This window comes from Manacus candei, unplaced genomic scaffold (assembly GCF_025592945.1).
Source record: "Manacus candei isolate 608988 ecotype Guabito, Panama unplaced genomic scaffold, ASM2559294v1 h1tg000078l, whole genome shotgun sequence".
Classification (NCBI taxonomy): Eukaryota; Metazoa; Chordata; class Aves; order Passeriformes; family Pipridae; genus Manacus; species Manacus candei.
In genome coordinates, this window is record NW_026138126.1 from 2336126 (window position 1) to 2356828 (window position 20703).

General features: G+C 60.1%; 1 protein-coding gene across 16 annotated transcripts in view; it reads right to left on the minus strand.

Annotated features, from left to right (window-relative positions):
• The window catches only part of UNC13A (unc-13 homolog A), a 39156-nt gene that overhangs the window by 5891 nt on the left and 12562 nt on the right, over positions 1-20703 (minus strand). For 4 of the 16 annotated variants that reach the window (XM_051810554.1, XM_051810565.1, XM_051810558.1 and 1 more), the window contains 25 exons: positions 19793-19842; positions 18663-18741; positions 17019-17090; positions 15946-16165; positions 15195-15422; positions 14806-14947; positions 14267-14436; positions 13133-13248; positions 12870-13033; positions 11985-12135; positions 9775-9843; positions 9556-9645; positions 9263-9397; positions 8840-8973; positions 8314-8399; positions 7945-8071; positions 7769-7865; positions 7505-7648; positions 6590-6673; positions 6226-6303; positions 5857-5945; positions 5591-5743; positions 5318-5441; positions 2105-2143; positions 1053-1082 (listed from right to left, as the gene is read on the minus strand). In XM_051810554.1, coding sequence (XP_051666514.1) covers positions 1053-1082; positions 2105-2143; positions 5318-5441; positions 5591-5743; positions 5857-5945; positions 6226-6303; positions 6590-6673; positions 7505-7648; positions 7769-7865; positions 7945-8071; positions 8314-8399; positions 8840-8973; positions 9263-9397; positions 9556-9645; positions 9775-9843; positions 11985-12135; positions 12870-13033; positions 13133-13248; positions 14267-14436; positions 14806-14947; positions 15195-15422; positions 15946-16165; positions 17019-17090; positions 18663-18741; positions 19793-19842 — 2871 coding nt within the window. Of the gene's footprint in view, positions 1-1052; positions 1083-2104; positions 2144-5317; positions 5442-5590; positions 5744-5856; positions 5946-6225; positions 6304-6589; positions 6674-7504; positions 7649-7768; positions 7866-7944; positions 8072-8313; positions 8400-8839; positions 8974-9262; positions 9398-9555; positions 9646-9774; positions 9844-11972; positions 12136-12869; positions 13034-13132; positions 13249-14266; positions 14437-14805; positions 14948-15194; positions 15423-15945; positions 16166-17018; positions 17091-18424; positions 18513-18662; positions 18742-19792; positions 19843-20703 lie in introns of all 16 variants that reach the window. The other 12 variants (XM_051810551.1, XM_051810562.1, XM_051810556.1 and 9 more) reach the window with 7 other exon arrangements.

The window sequence follows — 20703 nt, forward strand, 5'->3', positions numbered from 1 at the left end:
CAGAAGTTTCTTGCAGCTCCAGGGGCTCCCCCAGGCTCCAGGGGACCAGCCAGTGCTCCTTGGAGAGCCTCAGGTGCCACCACTCAGGCCAGAAAGGTGACACAGGACTGGCAGCCCCATCTCAGCCTGAGTTCTCAGCACAGGCTGGGGGCCTGGGGACCACAGGGCAGGACATCACACTGGCATCAGGGTCCTCATGCTCTGCTCAGCACAAGAAGCTTGGCCTAAGGGTTCCATCCTGCTCCCTGTGCTCCAAGCACCTGCTTCTGCAGCCAGCAGAGCCTGGCAGGGCACGGCACTGACCGCACGGACACCGGACATGGCGGGAGCAGAGAGCGAGTGCAGGGGACAGTGGGCACGGGGAGGACACAGCCTGTACCCTGCAGTGCTGGCAGCCAGCACACACCCCCCTGACACCCGGACCCATGCCCAGTCCCAGAGAGGCTCCCAGTCCCTGGGCACCTCAGGGATCCCAGGGAACCAGGCTGCCTTCGCCTGCCCTGTGCCCCCATCGTGGCAGGGGCCAGGAAGTCACCCCATGGGACCCACTGCTGTGGCAGCCCCGTGGCACGGGCAGATCCCGCTCACCTCCCTGAGCTGGCACCCCTTACCAGGCTGAGCACAAGCTCCCCTTCTCAGCTCCTCCAGTGTGCAAATGCAACTGGTTAAACTGGAGCACCACCTTCCCTCTCCCGGCACCAGTAGCTCCAGTCCTTCTCAACAAAGCAGTCCCGCCATCTCTCTCACTATCCAGTACCACCTGCAGGGGTCAGCCCCCTCTGTGCCCTCATTTTTCACCCCTTCCCATGAACCCTTTGTGCCCACTCCCCCGCCCACCCAGTTCTGTCCCATTAACCCCACCCTCCATGTCCCCATCTCCCCCAGCTGGCGGACGGGCTGGGAGCTGGGGACACTGGTGTCCCCCAACAGAGCACAACAGGACACTGTTCTGAGCTGGGGCCCCCCAAGCCAGAGCGCAGGGGACAAGGGACAGGGAGGAGGCGAGAGGAGGGAGCAGTGCCAAGTGGGGAGCAGAAGAGCCATGTCCTTACTTCAGTGTGACTGGGCAGCTTCACCCTGCTCTGGAAGAGAACAGCAAGGGACAGTTACTGGTGGCCCCAGCAGCTCTGAGCCGCAGCTCCAGGCCCCCCACATCCCCTGACCCTGGGCTCTGGCCCTGTGCTCTCCTCTGGCTGTGCCCAGCTCTCTGCTGGTGCCACTGCTTTGGCACCAGTTCACTCCTGCAAAGGCTCAGCCCCGGGCTGGTGATGAGTGTGCCAGGTTTCTCCTGGCAGGGAGGGCAGGTTTGCTCCCCACATTGCCTGGGGCTGGGAAATCAGAGGGAATCAGCTCTCCCAGCACACTCAGCACACTGGGCAGGAGCCAGTGTCCCCCAGGAGAGGAGGGGGAGCTGCAGGCACTGCCCAGATGGGTGCTGGCATAGCTCTTCCCAAGACCCAGGATTTGGGAAGCAGGCAGTCTGGGGGGGCAGTGCTGGGCCCCCACCCCGTGGTGAGGAGCCCCCAGACAGGACAAGAGCCCACGTGCTGGAGAAAGCCCTTGGGGCAAGGCTGGGGGCTCAGCAAGCCCTGATGGGCCCCCCTGAGCAGGAGGGGGGAGCAAGCTCAGAGATCCAGGGGATCTCAGCAGCCCCAGGGCCCCCAGTGAGCCCAGCATGGCCCAGCATTGGGGGTCCCCTCTTCCTGAGCCCCCCATGCTGAGGACCCCATCCCCTCACATTCCCAGCCAGGCAGCTGGAGGGTGCTGAGGACTGTGGGGCAGTGTCCCCCAGGGGGATGGGTGACACCCCACACGTCCCCTGTGGGGATGGGTGACACCCCACATCCCCATCACAGGGATGGGTGACACCCCATGTCCCCCCCATGGGGGCAAACACCACACAGCACCCGTTCCCTACCCTGGGTGACACAGAACGGGTGACTGTCCCCCACCTGCACACAACACAGCACACCCCACCACGACACCACATCCAGACAGCACGACAGAGGAAGCACAGACAAGCCTGGACCTCCACAGCAGGCGGCTGTGAGGCCACGGGTGTGGCCCCGGGGCGGTGACACACACGGAGCCCACAGCTATTTACCTTCTCTGTCCCCTTGCCATGTTTTCTCAAGAGCGTGCCCTGTAGAAGCAACGTCAGAGGTTGAGTGTGGGGTGGGGGGACAGCGTGGCACAGGACACAGGGGGGGACAGGGCAAGGCTGGGCACAGGGCGTGGCCACAAGCTGGTGGCAGAGACATCCCGAGCTCCTAAAAAACAGCCAGTGGGGGGATTGGGCCCTGGTGGGACCCACTGGGATACTGGGATATGGGGCACTGGTCCCCACTGTCATCGGGATGCTGGACCAAGTGGTCCCCACTGGAACACAGGATGTTGCACTGCTGGAGAACTGGTCCCCACACCCTGGAGCTGGTCCCTGCTGAGATACAGAGATGCTGAGCCCCCGAGGGATGGTCCTCCGTGGGATACAGGGGGGCAGGGGCCAGCTGTGTGTGGGCAGGCTCTGGTGCCCCCACATCCTGCTCCAGCTCTGGCAGGTGCTCCCAGCACTAGGAAGGGAGCAGGGAGGGGGAGTTGGGTTTGGGTTTGGCACACAGAGCACTGGTCTGTGCAGGGCTGGGCCCACTGACAACCCCACACTGGCCCAGGCAAGAGAAACGGTGTGAGATGAGGCAGCAGTGCCATGGGGGGGTCTCAGGGTGGGCTGGGGCACGTCAGAATCAGGAGGTGGGAGCAGGGAGTCAGCTGGCTGGGAAGCCTCAAGAGGCACAAGCAGCAGAGGTAGGGCCAAGCAGGGCTGCCAGAAGGGGCTCTGGCCCTGGCACAGGGTCATGGGTGAACAAGAGGAGTTGGTACACAGAGCTGACCCTATCCCATCCCCCACAGCCTCAGCAAGGCTGGGACATCAGTCCCCACGAGGTCTGAGGGGAGGCTCAGCCCCAGGCTGCCCCCAGGGCCTCTCCAAATGCTGCTGTTGGACACAAAAGGTGTTGGGGGACAGCAAGGGAGTATCTGCCCCCTCAGGAATTGGCACCAGCACCCAACCACTGGCTCCCAACCCCACTGCTCTTCCTGTACAGGTGCCTGAGTCACAGCAGGGCTGGGGGCAGGACTGGGGATGGAATTGCCTTTCCCTTGCCCATGGCCACAGACTGGTCAGAAGAGGACAGAAGGAAACTGCTCAGTCAAAGCCATGCAAGGACCCAGCAGCGATGCCGAGGAGGGAACTGGGAGTCCAGGCTCCCAGGGTCATATCCTGGGCAGGGAAGGAGCCCCACAACTCGTGCCAGCAGCCTGACCCACCACCGAGCACCTGGGCAGGGACCACCAAGATCCTCCTCTGCCCTCACCCCACCACAGCCAGACCCCAGCCAGGGCCTCGAGGGGAAACTGAGGCACGAGGGGAAGGAAGAGCAGCCCTGACTCCCGGCACACACCACTCCCTGCTCGTGCCTCCAGCAGCCTTTCTGCCCCGAGCACAGAGCAAGGCGGGATCAGCCCGGGCTCGGCTGTCCCTGGTTCCGTGGCACTGCCCATCACCATCCCCTCCCACCCCACCACTGCCCCTGTGCCTCCCCACACCCCGGCTCTGTGAGTCTGTCCAAGACCTTCCCACCCACTGGCAAGTGCCGGCCAGGAGCCAGTGCCAGGTGGGCAGCACAGGGATGGGGACCACGGAGCTGGACCAGGTCAGGAGCCGAAGGAGGGTTGTGGGCAGGGCAAGGGCAGCCACACAAGACAAAAACCGGCGAGGCCAGGACCGACACAGAGCGGACAGACAGACAGACAGACAGGGAGCTGCCGTACTTACAATCATCTGCCATTGAGAGGCGAGAGGAGCAATTGGAGAGAACAACCGTGATGTGAGTGTCGGCCCCCTCCTCCTCCATCCTCCCCAGTCCCTGCTGCCCCACAGCAAGCCCTGGGTGCCCCCCACCCCTGCCAGAGCCAGGGGTGTCCCCCATCTGAGGTGCAACAGCACTGAGTGTTGCTGCCCTGCCACCACATCACACGTCTCCACAGCCCCCACAGGGGCCCCATCCCCATCTCTCCAGGCCCTCCTGAATGTGGGGAGGGGGCTTTGCCCCAGGGGGGCTCCGCTCCAGGTACTCCCACTCGACACTCAGCCCTGACAGGTACCCCCAAGCCACCAGGTACCCCCAGGGCCACTTGGGCAGGCTGTCCCCTGCCCTAGGGACCAGCCCCAGCATGGCTTCCTCCAAGGTTTCCTGACATCTCTCAGGAAAATCACCCAACAGAGCCACATGTCCATGCCCCCTTCTCTGCTCTCAGCACAGGGCCCATGGCCTCCAGAACACAGCTGGGAAGGGACTGGGATGGGGACTGGGATGAGGGCAGTGACACCATTTGGCCAAGGATGTGTTGGCCCAGCCAGGAGTGATATGGGGCTGACCCGAGCCAGGCTCTGGGCTGTGACAAGGTGCCAGTGAGGTGGCACCACTGAGGGCTGACAGGTCACCACTGCACCCTCCCTCCCAGACACAGCACAGCGGTCCCACAGCCCCAGAGAGCCGACAGAAAGGCTGGTGGCTCCAGAAACTCCAAGGAAGAGCCTGAGCCCAGCTTTGCAACAGTGAAAAAAGCCACCAAAGAGTGACAGGGACAGGTGTGTGGCTGGGTCAGAGCCCTTGGTGTCACCCTTCCCTGCCTGACCTCGAGAGAACCACCCCAGGAAGCCTCAAGATGCAGTCTGGGGCACACAAACAGCAATGTGACACGGAGCCTCAGAGCCTGTAGGAACCTCCCTCTCAGGAGGCACCATTCCCTGGGTTTGCTTTGCTCCCTTAGAGCCCCCAGGGGCAAGGAAGAGTCCAGCTCTGCTGGGGGACATGACCCCTATCCCCACAGCATCCCCAGCTCTGTGAAACCCCCCAGCCCCACAGCAAGGCTGACAGGTAGTGGGTCCTCACACTCCAGGAGCCTCTGGATTCACCTCCTGGCAGAGACTGTGCCCACAGCCAGTGCTGATGGGACACTGCCCCAGCTCTGAGGAAAGGATGGAGAGGAAAGGACCAGTGTTCCCTCTTGGTGCCACAATGGAGGTGGCAGGAAGGTCCTTTGGCAAAGCCAGCCAAGAGGCTGCTGGGCTGCACTGGCACCTGGGGCACCTTTCTCTCTTCCATCCCTTCCCTGGCCAGGAGCTGGGTACAAGTCTGAGGAGGCCCACAAAGTGCCCTCAGCAGCCAGTGAGGGCCCCCTGGCCAGCAATGTCCCACACTGGCCCCAGTGGGTCACCAGTGTCTCAGGGTCCCTGCTCCCTGTCCCCATCACTCACCGTCTGGTCCGTGAGCGGGGGCAGGACGATGGTCTTCTCCATGGTGTTCATCACCAGCTTCCAGAGCTCCTTCAGCACCCGCTTCAGCACCGTCTTCTCGCAGATCTTGGCGAAGAGCGTCAGGCTGTGGAGAGGAGACAGGGCTGGAGGACCCCACAGTGCTCCACATCAACTCTTCCCAGACACCCCGACCCTGCATGTCCCCCACACTCCTGGAGTAGGTCAGGAGGGGTGCTGGGGAGGGTGGGGGTCCCTGTAGCCCCCCACACTCACTTGCTGTCCAGGAGGTCCATGATGGGCTGCAGGACGTTGTCGGCGTCCTGCGCGACGCTGCTGCAGGTGCTGGCGGGGACGTTGCCGGTGCCCTTCACCTGGCCCAGGATGTCCCCCATCTGCTTCACACACTCCTCGATGTGTGGCTGGAAACTGGGGGCCACAACACACAGGCTCAACAACCCCCACAGAGCCCCCAGCCACAGCTCCTGGACCCCCACACCTCCCCGTGGCCCCCCACCTGTGCCCTCTCCTCCCAGGGGTACCTGGTGGCAAAGACTCGGCTCAGATCATCCAGGACGTTGTTGAGCTTCACCTGCAGTTCCTTGAGGATATCACTGGCTTCTGTGTCCAGCTGGAGGAGGGACAGGTTGGAGAAGTTGACAGGAACCCTGAACCAGCCCTAGTGGGGGTCTCTACACCCCACATGTGGCCCTGGGCAGAGTGAAGCCCATCCCAGTCCAGCATGGTGGCAGAGCTGGGTGCCATGGGGTGGCACAGAGTGATCCCACACAGGAGTGAGGAACTGGGGTCTGCTCCCAGCACTGGGGAACCAGGGAAGGGGCTGCCTCTGGGGGGAAGGATATCATCCTGCCCCTCCACAGGGGTCTCTCCTGGAGCCCCCCAGTACGCACCTCCTTTCCACCCATGGCTTCAAACATTTTCTCCAGCTGGACACGGAGCTGCTGAATGTTGTTCATCAGAATGCAGGGCTGGAGGGGTGGGATGGAGAAGAGAATCAGCACCAACAAACATGGCTGGGACAGCTGCCCATGGCCCCAGGACCCTCCCACCTTGCACTGGGGGACACAAGGACAGTGATGGCACAGAGTGATGGCACACCCTGGCAGCACGTCAGGGACTGCCAGGAAGGGACCAAGGGCAGGACCACATCAGGGGGACCCACTCTGGGGCTGAAGGGACAGCTGGGGTCACTGTGTGGGTACAGTCCTGCCCAGCAGCACCAGGCAGCTGACAAGCAGAGGGGAGATACGTCACCACTTTCTCCTTCTCCTTGGAGCAGTACGAGGCAAAATCCTTGGAGATGATCTCGGCGTACTGGAGCAGCACATTGCTGATGGTCTGCAGCCAAACAGGGCAGCAACCAAGGCACCCAGACAGCAGCAGGGATGGGGAAGGATGGAGAGAAGGAAACCATCAGTCCCACAGCAGTGAAACAACTCCAGGCCTGGATAAAACCCTGGGATCTCCTCACTCTCTGGTCCCATGGGTCACAGAATTACAGAATCGTTAAGGCTGGAAAAGCCCTTCAAGGTCATCAAGTCCAACCATCAATCCAGCATCACCGCCATGTTCACCACTAAACCACATCCTCAAGCACCACATGGACACTCTCCAGACCCTCAATGTCTTTCTTGTCCTGAGGGGCCCAAAATTGACCCCAGGATTTGAGGTGGTGCCTCAGCAGTGCCAGCACATGGGGACAGTCACTGCCCTGGCCCTGCTGGACACACTGTGGCTGGTACAAGCCAGGTGCCCTTGGCCTCCTTGGCCACATGGGCACACCTGGCTCATGTTCATGTGCCAGGAGCCACATGGACACAGCCACTGGAAGCCAGATCCAGCACATCTGGTCTCCATGGGCAGCTCCATCACCAGCACACCAAGTCTGCATGTAACTCCCTCGCACATTGCAGCAAGCCAGTTTTAATTAATCTATATTAATTAACCAAATAACTCATTAATTAGCTATTCATTAATTAATCTTCTGTGCTAGAAAAGCTGAGAGTGTTCCAGGGCATGTTGGTGGCACATTGGCTGTCAGAGGGAGCACATTCTGTGCCCTGTGCCCCTGCCAAAGCTGGATGGAGGTGGCACAGAGAGCCCAGGAGCCCCGGGCAGGGCTGGGACTGGGGTCCCAGAGGTGCTGATGACCCCCACCAAGCCACCCACCTTGGCAAACCTCCGCATGTAGTGCCCAACAATTTGAGGGTCGGGGCACTCCAGCTTCTTGATGATCTCGAAGCTCTGGTTGAGCTGGGAGAAGACATCCACCACGGAGCAGGAGAAGAGGGCGTGCTCTGATGTCTGCTGGAACTGTGGGAGCAAGAGGCGGCGTCAGCAGGAGGCAGGGACGAGATTTTGGCCCCGTGAAGACACACTTGGCATCAAAGAACGAGCCCCCTGGCCCCCGACTGCAGCTCCAGCCATTCCTACCCCGTCCTTCTTGTCCCGCTCCAGCGCTCCGTGCAGGAAATCCCGTGACACCTCTTCGTTCTCATCCAGCCACTGGATAACGAAGGGCTCGAACCAGCTGGAAGGGAAACCCACCCGTGGTGAGGCCTCCAGCCCCCGGGGTGCCAGCCCCCCCCTGCCCCCAGGGCTGCACTCACGCGGGGTACTCGGGCACGCGGGTCTTGAAGGAGGGCAGCTCGGTGACGTACTCGTTGTACAGCCACTTCACCTTGAAGTGCAGGTTCATGTAGTCTGCGCTCTTGCACAGCCGGTGCTTCTCGTGCTCTGCACAGGGAAGGGTGTGGGGGTCACTCTGAGCCCCAAGCCTGGGGGGGAAGCTCCCCAGGGGCAGCTCCAGGGATGCCAGGTTAACAGGGGGAAGGTGGAAATGCTTCCTGGGGGGCATTGGAGCTGGGCATGGTGTTGATGAGGAGGGGAGATGGGTTTGCCCAGGGAACAGGTGAGGTGGGAGCAGAGGGTGGCTCCTGTCTGGTTCCCCTGCTGGCTCGGGGTGGGGGGGGACTCACCCTCCATCGCATACTTCATGTCCTGAGCAAAGAGGTTCCACATCACCTCGGCGCTGATCTTCCCCACGTTCAGTTCCTGGGGGAATCTGGGGCGAGGGGAGAATGTGGATCACAAAATCATTTAGGTTGGAGAAGACCTTCAAGACCACTGAGTCCAACCTTTGCCTGATCACCACCTTGTCAACTAGACCATGGCACTAAGTGCCACATACACTTGTTCCTTGAACACTTCCAGGGATAGTGACTCCACCCTGGGCAGCCCCTTCCAATGCTTAACAACCCTTTTCCATGAATTCTTCCTGATGTTCAACCTGAATCTACCCTGGCAGAGCTTGAGGCTATGAACACAAGCCAGACCAGCCTTCCACATGGAGAGACATCCCCCACACACTTCCCACCTGCCTCAGCTTTCCCATCTGTAGAATGGGTGTTATACACCCACTTCCAAAGGCCTCAGGTTCCCACTGCCTCCATGGGGGCATCCCCTCTGGGTGCAGCAGGATCCCCTTCCCCAGCACCTACTCACTGGTTCAGGCAGGGTGTGTAGGAGTTCTTGTCCTCCTCAATAATGGAGACGATCAGGGTGATGAGCTTGGACCAGAAATCCAGGTTTTTGATGCTGGGGCCCTGCTCCTCAGGGGGTACCTCGCCTTTCTTAGTCTGGAGGGATGAGGACACAGGGGAGACTCAGTCACCCCACCTGCAGGGCTCAGATTTGTGTCAGAGCTAACAGTGAGACAGGAGGGAACACCCTGGAGGCCCACACACAGCCCCGTCTTGTCTCCTGTGGTCTCAACCCTGCAGCTTTGGAGCTTTAAGCCCTGCCCAAGATTAGGGACTCATTCTGCACCGGGCTGAGTGCTCTGGAGAGGGAGCAGGAGCACTGGGAAAAGGAGAAGGGCAGGGGATGGGGAAGGTCATTGCCCAGCACCCCCCCTGCCCCACGCACTGGGTCCGTCTGGTACTCGCGGCTGTAGAGCTCGTGGCAGTTGTTGAAGATGTACTCGTAGGTGGAGTTGAGACAGGCCTTCACACAGTCCTTCACCACCTGGCTGGCTCGTGGGGGGCTCTGCAGCTCCTGGACCTGGAATGCAGGGAGGGAGTGGCGTTGGGGGCAGACCCACACCCCCAGCAACCCACGCAGGGGCACCACGGGCCAGAGTGACCTCAACCCCCAAAGAACCAGGGCCAGTGAGAGTCAGATCCCCCCCAAACACGGGGCAAGTGGGGCCCCAGCAGTACCTTCATCCGAAAGAAGGTGATGCTGGTCAGCAAATCAACCGTGGACTTGAGATCCTGCAGCCGCTCGGGACTGCTGGCAGGGAAGTTGTTCTGGGAAAAAAAGAGGGGGCGTTGCCCACAAAACTCTCACAGGGGAGAGTGAGGGGGAGGAAACAAGCCCGCTGTTGTGTCAGACTTTATCAGCCAGGCGGGGGAACCGAGGCAGGGCAGGCACCTTACCCGGTACATGGAGAGGTCGATGCGCAGGGAGTTGTGCAGCTGGTCCAGGAGTTTGACGAATCGGTCTTTCTGCGGAGAAACGCCCCAGGGCAGGTAAACGGGGGAAAGGCGGCAGAGCCCGACCCCCTCCCCCCGCCCCTGGCTCTCTCTGCTCCCAGCCCAGCCCCCGCTGCTCCCGGCTCATCTCTCTCCTTCCTGCTGTCCTGCTGCCCTTCCTTCCCTCCTGCCTGAATCCAAGCCCTGCAGGGCAGGGTGTGCCGGCAGAGCAGAGCCGGTCCTCGCTGCTGGCCGGGGCTCGCTCGAAGCCCTCGGCGGCTCCCGGGGTGCGGTCACGCCGGGTGTGGTGTAGGACAGAGAGGTGACACCACGTGTGTCCCCTGTGCTGGCAGTCACTGCTGGGGGGTGACAGGCTGTTCTGTCTGCCCTGACCACTGGACCACCTCAGGGCAAGAGCTGGGAGAGTGGGTGCAGGATCTGTAGCCCCTGGATTGAGGCTTTCCAAGAGCTCAGGAAAAAGGACAGGGAAAGGGCTTGCAGTGGTAGCCCATCTTCAGAAGCTGGACACCTCCATGGGCTCCTGGCTCTCCCCACTGGGCTGCATTGAGGAATGTGGGCAGGGAACACCCCAGGTGGGTGGTCTCCTTTGGGGCTGAGGGGCTTTAGTTCAGCTCAGCCCAGCTCCCACCCAGGGAGTACAGGGCAGGGGGACACAAATCCCACCTTGGGCTGCAGATCGGATTGGGGGTCAGAGCTGAGGGCAAAGCAACCAATCAGAGTCACAGACTGGTTTGGGTTGGGAGGGACCTTAAAGGCCATCTCATTCCACCCCTGCCATGGGCAGGACACCTTTCACTAGATCAGGTTGCTCAGGGCCCTGTCCAACCTGTCCTGGAACACTTCCAGGGATGAAACCCTGGAAATCACCACCTCTCTGGGCAACCTGTGCCAGTTCCTCACCACCCTGACAGGGAAGAATTTCTTCCCAATAACTGCCCCAAATCGCTGTCAGGGGTCATTTCCCTTTGCATCCTGCTGGGGAGAGGCTTTGCACAACCCCGTGGGCCTCCCACGAGAGCCCTGGGTTCCCCCCAGCACCGGCTGTACGGGGTCAGGGCTGACCCGCGGGGCTCCGGAGAGCCCGGAGCAGCGCTGCGAGCCCTGGGGGACAGGACCCGGGGACGGGGCGGGGCAGCGAGTCCCGCGCCCGCCCAGCTGCGGCTCGGCCGTGCCCGCAGCCTGCGCTGGCCACCGCAAACCTTCGGCACTCGCCCGCCGGGACGGCCCAGCCAGGCCCGGGGCCGGACCGTGCGTCCCCGACACCCGAGGAACGGCTGCAGCACTAACACTGGACACGACGGGTACTCAGGGTTAAAGCGACACGGCCGGGCACTTTAGGACCCAACCTTAGGCTCTCTAAAAAAAGAGAAAGAGACAAGTTTTTAAAACCCTCCACGTCAGAGAAAAGGCGGTTCTTTTGGTACGGTTTCCTCCTCCTGTGCGATCCGGAGGCACAGCTCGCTCGGCTCTAGCTACCCCCTGCAATGGAGCGGGGAGGTGAGCCAAAGCTGCCCGGAGCTGTGCTCGGCCCTGGCTGTGTCCCTGGCTACCCAGCTCCTTGCTACACCCCGGGCTGGGCACTGACCCCGGCTCGACCCGTGTGCACCCAGAACAACCAGCTCCTGCCTCTGGGATGGCACGGGGGGAGCCGAGGCGAGAGCTCAGCCCCTCTTCACCCGTAGCCCCGAGGGGCACCCGGCCCTGCCACAAACTCGCCCTCAAAGGCACCCAGTGGGTGCTGGCACAGCTGGATGTGTTTGTGGCAGGCCCGGGGTCACCCAAAGTGCACGAGGCCGTGCAAAACTCCCCGTGAGCTGCAGCGGTGGCTCCTGGCCACCTGCTTCTGATTTTACCACCAAGGCGTCCCCCTCCTGCCACGCTGCCACCCAATATCCCGGTCCACTCAGGCTCCCACAATAATTCAGGGAGCAAATTTAGCCCTTCTCCCAGGAAGGCGGTGGCTCTTTTCCTTCCTAAAAAACGGGAGCAGGATGATTTTTGGGGCAAGCAGGGGATGACCCCCCACCCGCTGCTGCCTGGCTGCAGTTTGGAGCGGGGTGTTTTGCACGGCTCGTTTTGCTCCCCGAGCCCCCCACCCCCTCCCAAAGAAAAGAGAGAAGAAGGAAAGAGTGTTTACGCACCATCGGACTTACCCCGAAATTGGAGGCGGCAAAGCGGTCGGAGGCGTTGACGTTGGTGGAGGCCGTGGTGTGGGCATAGTAGGCGTTGATGTTGGCAAGCAGGGTGCTCATCACTGCTGGCACCCCCGGGCACATGTACTTGGAGGAGAGGCAGGCAAAATGGCTGTGGAGAGAGGGGGAAGGTGAGGGCATAGGGCCATGGGAGGGGATGCAGGGTTTGGGGTTCAAGAATCACAGAATCCTGGGATATCCTGAGCAGGAAGTGACCCACAAGGATCATCCAGTCCAGCTCCTGGCCCTGCACAGACACCCCAACAGTCCCACCCTGGCCCTCAGAGCGTTGTCCAAACCCTCCTGGAGCTCTGGCAGCCTTGGGGCCGTGCCCACTGCCCTGGGGAGCCTGAGCGGTGCCCCAGCACCCTGTGGGGGAAGAACCTTTCCCTGAGATCCATCCCAACCCCCCTGGCACAGCTCCAGCCCTTCCCTGGGTCCTGTCCCTGGTCCCAGAGCAGAGCTCAGTCCCTGCCCCTCCGCCTCCCCTCGGCAGGAGCTGCAGCCCCCGAGGAGTCTCCCCTCAGTCTCCTCTGCTCCAGCTGAACCACCCGAGTGCCCTCAGCTGCTCCTCAGACCCTTCCCCTCCAGATCCATCTCCAGCTCTGTGTCCCTCCTTGGGACACTCTCCAACAGCTTTAGATCTGACATGGTGCCCTCAGGACTTGAGGTGAGTCTGTGCCACAGTGCATTGAGAAGGAGAGGGATGGGCACAGGTTTGGGGCAAGTCTGACCCGTGGCAGGGAGGTGGGTACCAATGGCAGTAGAGGAGGATGATGGGGACAGTGATCCCCTCTCAAGGCTGGCACAGCCCCCCCTGAGCCTGGTGGAGGGCAGGTGACTCACGTCATGGCCTGGTAGATGGACTCCACCCCGTAGCGCATGGCAAACTCGTCCACGATCTCCTGTGCCGTCTCATCAAAGTACACCTTCCAGGCATCGTCCCCCTTGGCGTCGGGGATCTTCACCACTCCGTTGTTTTGCAAATCCGTGACAAAGTGGAACAGGTTCTGGGGGTACAAATGGTCCCGTCAGGTCCCCAGGGCTGGTGGCAGGGTGGCATCGCTGGGGTAGGGGCCGTGCCCCCCATGCCTGCCTGGGCCGCTCACCTCGTGCAGGCAGGTGTACTGGACATGGTAGGGAGCCACCTTCTCCTCGCCTTTGATCTCCACGCTGATGTGCAGCCGGATGGCCCCCGACACCGCCGACTTATCTGTCCGCTTGTCTGCGGGGCACAGGGAGGGGGACGAGGTGTGAGGCTTCCCCAGAGCAACCCTGCTCACTCCTGGCCCCAAGGAGGGGCAGAATGTTCCAGGACAGAGGGTCTCTGAGGGCCAGAGCTGGGTGGACACCCAGTACCATGTGCAGCCAGGCCAGGGCACAGTGCCACCAAGGTACTGAAGAGAGGGATTTGGTCACACCTCCAGACACTAGAGATGTGGCCTCTCTGTGCCTCAGTTTCCCCTCTGCAGAGGGCTGATACTCCAGCCCTCCTGGGCTAAAGGCTCTGCAAATGACCCTGGGAAAACACTTGATCCCAATGGCTTCTGATAGGAAATGTTTTTATATATATTTAAAAATTATTTATAATATTATATTTATATATAAAATCATAGAATCAGCTGGGTTGGAAGGGACCTCTGAGATCATCAAGTTCACCCCTTGATCCACAACTGCTGTGATTATGTTTATATAAATTTATATAAATATATTTGTATACATTTATATAAATGTTTATGTTGAAATAGATATTTATATTTGTATACTTATTGTATATATTTATTATATAATTTTTTTTAATAGTTACATTTATATTGCTGCTGCTATAGCCCTTCAGGCCAGGGCTTGTAGCACGTCCCTCTGGAGCCCAGGGCTGGGGTCCCAGCCTGGCCAGGCTGTGTTGTCCCTCTGGAGCCCAGGGCTGGGGTCCCAGCCTGGCCAGGCTTTGTTGTCCCTCTGGAGCCCAGGGCTGGGGTCCCAGCCTGGCCAGGCTGTGTTGTCCCTCTGGAGCCCAGGGCTGGGGTCCCAGCCTGGCCAGGCTGTGTTGTCCCTCTGGAGCCCAGGGCTGGGGTCCCAGCCTGGCCAGGCTGTGTTGTCCCTCTGGAGCCCAGGGCTGGGGTCCCAGCCTGGCCAGGCTGTGTTGTCCCTCTGGAGCCCAGGGCTGGGGTCCCAGCCTGACCAGGCTGTGTCATCCCCCCAGGGCACAGGGCAGGGGTCTCAGGCTGTGTCAGGGAGATGTTTACCGAGGTTGTACCAGACGTCCATCTCCCCGCTCAGGGTCCGGACCTCGATGATGGTCTGGCCCAGGAAGTCGTCGGATTCCCTCTTGAAGCGCTGCTTGACGCGGGATTTGATGTCGTCGTCTTCGTCCCACACACGGACCTTGATGCGGTCAGAGGAGTTATGGCACTCACTGGGGAGGCGAGAAGGAGCAAGCCCTGGGATGAGCAGGGAAACCTTTCCAGCTTTTCCCCGTCCTCTGTTTCCCTAAACAAGAGGGACCACCCCCACACAGGGCAGGAACTAGGGAAGAGAGCAGACCTGGGGGCACCAACCCTCCCCAGTTGGCTCAGCGCAGCCCCAGCACAGCCAGGATCAGCCTCTGGAGCCCAACCCTCCATGGCACAAAAACAGCACCCTGAGGGACCCCAGCACCCCCCTCCACCCTGAGTGGGGGCAGGACGAGGCCCAGCTGGCTCCCCCACTCCAAAGGGACATGCTGACAGCCAGCACAGCCCAGCACAGCAATGCAGGCAGATGAGGGGACTGGGGGTGAACTTACAAATGGAAATTCTCCTCCCAGACTGGGTTGAGATTGCCGTAGATAGTTTTAGTCCTTTTTTTTGTCTTTCCAACCTGGACAGTGACATAGGGGTCACTGGAACCTGTCTTATCCTTTGCTTGCAGGCCCTGGGCACAAACCACTGCAGCACAGCACGGCACGGGATGCACACCCATCCACACACGGCACAGGCACGGCACACATGGCAGAGAGAACAGACAGAGAGAGAAATCAGTGCCACAGCCACACCAAGACCCCCAAAACAGGCACCTGTGCCCCCACAGAGCCCCAGGGGCTGAAGCTGCTCGGCAGGATGAGGGGTTGGGCCATGCAGCATCCTTGTGCTGGGAACAGCCTCGCCCCCATGTCCAAAGAGGGCAGCTGCCTACCCGTGATGCTGATCTTGGCCGACCATTTGGAGGTGCCGTCCAGGACACTCTGCTTCACTGCCTTCATCTGCTGTGTGTGTGTGGTCTTGTTGACCCCAAACACCTCCTGGATCAGCTCAAATATCTCCGGCTTGTTGCGCTCCCGGATCTTCATGCGGTCCTTGAGCACCATGATGATGTTCTGGGTCCGGTCCTCTGCTCCGTGCTTGGAGCTCTTCTCTGCTGCTCCTGGGAGAGGACAGCCATGGGTGAGATGGGGTGGGGATGCAGGTGGTATCCGGGAGAGACCACAGAGCTCTCTCAAGTGGGCATGATGGGCTTGGGGACAGGAGGAAACAGCCTCAAGTTGCACCAGGGGAGGTTTAGGTTGGATATTAGGAAAAAATTTCTTCATAGAAAGGGTTGTCAAGCATTGGCACAGGCTGCCCAGGGCAGTGGTGGAGTCACCATCCCTGGAAGTGTATAAAAAAGGTGTGAATGTGGCACTTGAGGACATAGTTCAGTGGTGACCACAACGGTGATGGATTGACAGTTGGACTTGTTGATGTTAAAGGTCTTTTCCAACCTTGACAATTCCACCATTCTGCGATTCTATACATTAATTAATTCAAACCTGGAGGGCCCTACCCCCTTCCCAGCACAGATCTGCACTGCCCACCACTTCTCCCACGCTCAAGGCAGGAGCCCAGCTCTCCCGGGCTGCTCCATCCTCCCTCTCCAAGGGCAGAAGGGACAAGGCTTGTGTCCTTACTCTGCAGGCAGTCGGCGTTGAGCAGGTCCTGGCACTTCTCGTGGCACTTGACGCCGCACTCGGCGCAGCGCATGCCCTGCCGGGCGATGCCCCACAGGAGCCCCTCGCACTCGTAGCAGTAGGTGGGGGTGGTGGCCGTCCACACCTCGAAGTTGTGGGGCGTCGTGCAGGAGATGGGGTACACTAAGGCTTGCAGGGTCTTCTTGTAAACATGGTTTTTCTGTGCAGGGACAGGAGAGAGAAGGGGGGAGAAAGGCTCAGGCAGGGCAGGGGGTGGCACTTGAGGACACGGGTTGGCGGTGGTGGGTTGATGGTTGCACTTGGTGATCTTAAAGGTCTTGATGCCTTAAGCCCCTAATGTTTTTTTATTTTATTTTTCTAATATTTGTAAGAATTGTAAGTTTTATAAGTAAGTTTTAAAAGCAGCAACCTTCCCCCCCTTGTCCCTTGTTCCTTTCCCTTGTTTATACATTCCCTAACCCTCTTACCCCATTCTATGCTCCCCATATCAATCCTGCTTCTGAATACAGCAGAGTGTTTAGTCTTTTGTCAAGGCAAGGCCTAGACAGTTGACAGAACAGCATATCTGGGCCTAAACCACAGAATACGGTGAGGAATTGGGTAACTATGTACCCTTTGTGCTCTGATGAAGACAAAGATGGGATGAAGAGGGGGTCCCAAAATACACCCTAGACTCATTTCAAGGGGGTGGACCCAGGGCAGTCAAGAGGAAAGGCCAAAGGGTGGGCATATTTGGGATTGGATGGATGATATTATAAAATGTAACCTCTCAGGCACGGCCGGCGCACGTCCTGTAACATCTTAGCCTTGGCAAATAAACCCTTTCTTATCTCACCCCTAATTAACTGCTCCTGGAGATTTTTTTTCAGCACCAAAATACACCGGTAACAGTCTTTTCCAACCTCAATGATGCCATGATTCTATACTCAGCTGCTCTGGGGTTGCCAGAGGATGCTGGTGTGGCACACACCCTGCACTTTCACTGCTGACCCAGCCCCTGAGGCTCAGCCCCCCCCATGACCACCTCCACCCCAGCCCACCCCAGCACCTACCAGCTCCTCATTGTTCAAGGTGCTCGAGGCCAGTGCAGATGTGATTCCCGCTTTCCTGGACTGGACCAGGGACTGTGGGAAAGAAACAGAGTTCCCAAATCCAGCAGAGCATGGAGGGACCCTCCTGCACTCCTTTGGGGTCCCAGTGGCTGTAGAACACCCAGGACAGACCCCAGCCCCAGCCAGGGAGGGCTCCTGGCTGCATTCGGGGGCAGAGGGGACAGCCCAGCTCCCAGTGATGCCAGCATTGCTGTGCAGTGGGACTGGAACCAGTTCAGCAGCCTGTGGCATTCCCAGTTCAGCCCCAGCAGGGCAGAGCCTCTCAACATGTGTCTGAAACCCCTGGGGAGATGGGGTGGGGGGCACTTACCATGGCCTGTGGGCAGCCAGGGCCAGCAAGGGGGGAATAAAAAGGCCATTAGTGCAAACACTTCCCAGGAGAGCCCCTTCCTCAACAGAACCAGTTGGGATGGGGGCAACGCCCCCCCTTCACCCAGCACTGGGTGGGAGGGACTGTGTCCTCAAGCCCAGCACTGGCTGCAGCCTGCAAATCCAGCAGGGAAAGGAAGCAGCCCCCTCAAACCCTGCCCACTGCCCACCCCCCAACCCCCAAAACACCAACACAGCACAGTGCAGAAGCATCAGCGGCTGCCCAAGTGGGCTGGGGGTGGGGGGTACTGGGTGGGGGGCAGCAAGGGGGGGCAGGGGGATGAGGGGAGAGACAGGTTGGGGACAGGAGGGTGGTACCCTGGGGAGGGCACACAGTGGAGCTGGCAAGGTGTAAAGAAAGGGAGAAGGAGGGGAAGGGCATCTAATTCTGGGGGTAAGGGGTGTCTGGTTTCCAAAATTGCTGTCTCTTGTCACCAGGGAGAGGACAGCAGTGATCCTGTGCATTAGAGCCCAGAGGTTGGAAGGGATCCCAGCATGGGGGGTCCATACATGGGGGGTCCCCAGCCCCACACACTGGGCTGTGAAAGCACAGCAGGGCAGTGGGGATGGGACCAGAGGGTCTGGGCAGCTTGGAAAAGCCACTACCACCCCTCCCCTCGTACAGAGGTCCATCTGTCCAGCACCAGCATGGTCCAAGCTGCAGGGACCTACAGCAGGTGGGACAGGGAAGGACCAGGGGCACAGCACCAGCAAAAAAATGAGAAACCAGAAGCAGCCCCGGGAAGCCTCGGGCTGATGCTTGGTGTAGGGACTGGGGCTCCGTTAAAGAGAAGCACCCTCGGGTAGGGAGAGCCCAGCTGTGCCATCCTCACAGCTCCCCCCACTGCAAGGAGGGCCAGGAGCCCCCCAAACCAGCCTGGGACACCCCCGCCCCCCTTTGGCAGGGCTGGGGGAGCTGAGGGCTGGCCGGCAGCACCCAAGGGCGCTCTCTCTTTAACCCCTCGGACCGCGCTCACCAGATCGCTGACTAGAGGGAGAGATTTGCGTCCAGGCTTAATGTCGGGCATGCTGTTAATGCAGCGCAGAAACCTTACAGCCGCCCCCCTGCCGCGGGGGAAGCCCAGCCAGGCCACAGGAAAGAAAACAAGAGAACACAAGCCATGTTAGAGGCAGGTGGGGAGCGGGGCAGTCCGGTGGGGCGCAGCGGGAGCGAAGCCGGCAGCTGTGGGGGCGGCGCCTTAGGAGGAACCTCACCAAATCGCTAACTAGGGGGATGGGTTTTCGCTTGCGAATGTCCGGCATGCTGTCTATAATGATCAGCCCACCACCAGGCCTGCAAGAGAGAGGAGAGTCAGAGGGGAAGGGGAAACTGAGGCATTATTGCCCCATGGTCACTCGGGATTCCGTAGAGTCACAGCCTGGTTTGGGTCTGACCTCATTCCACTCCCTGCCACAGGCAGGGACACCTTCCACTATCCCAGGTTGCTCCAAGCCCCGTCCAACATGGCCTTGAACTCTTCCACGGGTGGGGCAGGCACAGCTGCACTGGTAAACTGTGCCAGGGCCTCACCACCCTCTCAGAGAAGAATTTCTTCCTACTATCTAGGATTTGGCAGATAGAACTGCAGAGCAATCCCTTTGTGGCTGGGACCCGTCCATGGGGCCCCCAACCTCACCACCACCCTGACTGGGACAGGGATCACCGGACTAAAAGCTGAGGGGGAAGGGGATTTGGGCAGGAAACTGTGATTTTCCCCATGTGAAGTGCAGCAGTGAAACTCAGGAGAAAAGCAGCCCATTTGGCTTAGTCAGCTCTGGCTTTGCAGCCTGGGGCTGGAGAGCTAGAGGTTCACTCTGGGACCCCAGAGGGGAGCACTGAGCACGTGAGCCTTGAGTTCTGCTGCAAGAGAAACTGAGGCAGGAACTCAGCTTTGCAGCCCTGCCTGTGAGAAATCCCTGGTGTGATCTGGGAATTCTCATGGAAAACTGCCACATTCTGCCTGGGGTCATGGCAGAGCCATCTGCGAGGGCAAAACAGGACTGAGACCCCCAGCCCATCGAGGTGAGAGGCTCAGGATTCCCCATGGCATCACTCCATGAGGGAAGCAGGAGCTGCCACCCCAACTCAGTCCCATCCCAACTCACCTCTCGCTCTCCCCCTCAGCAGCAGCTCTTGGGGACACAGAGCAATGTCATCTCTGCTGGCTCCTCCAGAAGCACCAGACATCGACCAGCATTCAGCCCCAAAATCCGGCCCCCTGCACGCCCACAGCTCAGCAACCCTTCCCCACACAGGCCCACTGTTGAGCTTGTTAATCACATCCTAATGAGGAGGGGGCTGAGATCCCGGGGGGCAGAACGTTCCAGCTTCCCCTTGTACTCACCCGCCTTTGAACCACAGGGATTTGGATTCTCCATCACCTTCCCCGCGGGCCTGGAAAACACAGGACAGTGTCAGGGGCACAGCGGGATCCACCAGCGTGGGGGGCAGCCCCCCCAGGGCAGTGAGCACCCCACTGTGCCCCCAGCACTGGGGAAGCACGGGAGGATGGGCAGGGTGGGCAGAGCAAAGTGTTCCAAAACCAACAGGGCTCTTCCCAGCAAAGAGCTGGCACTGGGAATAAATATCTTGAGGAGGCTGAGCTGGGTGAGCGGTGGGTGGGCTTCAGCAGAGGGGCTCGGGCTGGCAAAGCAGGGTGGGCAGCTACACCGTGCTAAAATTTGGGGGTTGGGGCAGTGGAGAAGCATCATAAGGGCTCAGTTGGTCCTCAGGGACCCACAGCAGTTGGAGAGAAGAGCAGGGAAAAGCCAGAGCACATGGAAGTGGAGGTGTATGCAGGGATAGTCCAGTAGTGACACCTCCCCTTCCAAGACGGCATTATTTTGGGGGAGCAGAGAGACCATTGCCCTTGTGGGGCAATCCCTGCACACACAGACACACACACACACACACAGGGAAGGCACACAGGTTGCTGGGAGGTTCCAGGGGGACATGCTTACCTGCAGGCAGGCTACACCCCTTCCCTGCAGGGAGGGGAGACGCGGGTGCAAGGGCCATGGTGGTGGACAACTGAAAAGAGAAGCGGTGGGGAGGGGGATCGAGACCCCGGGGAGCGAATCCAGAGCCAAAACAAAAAGAAAAGATGGAGGATGGAGTCTAAAAACAAAACAAAATATTGTCAACTCAACAGAGGGGACAGGGTGGGGGGCTCGCACCAGCACACGCATGCAGCACACACGGGGGGGTCCTCAGCACTCCAGGCCCCTCTGGGGGTCCCACTTGGCAGGAATGGGG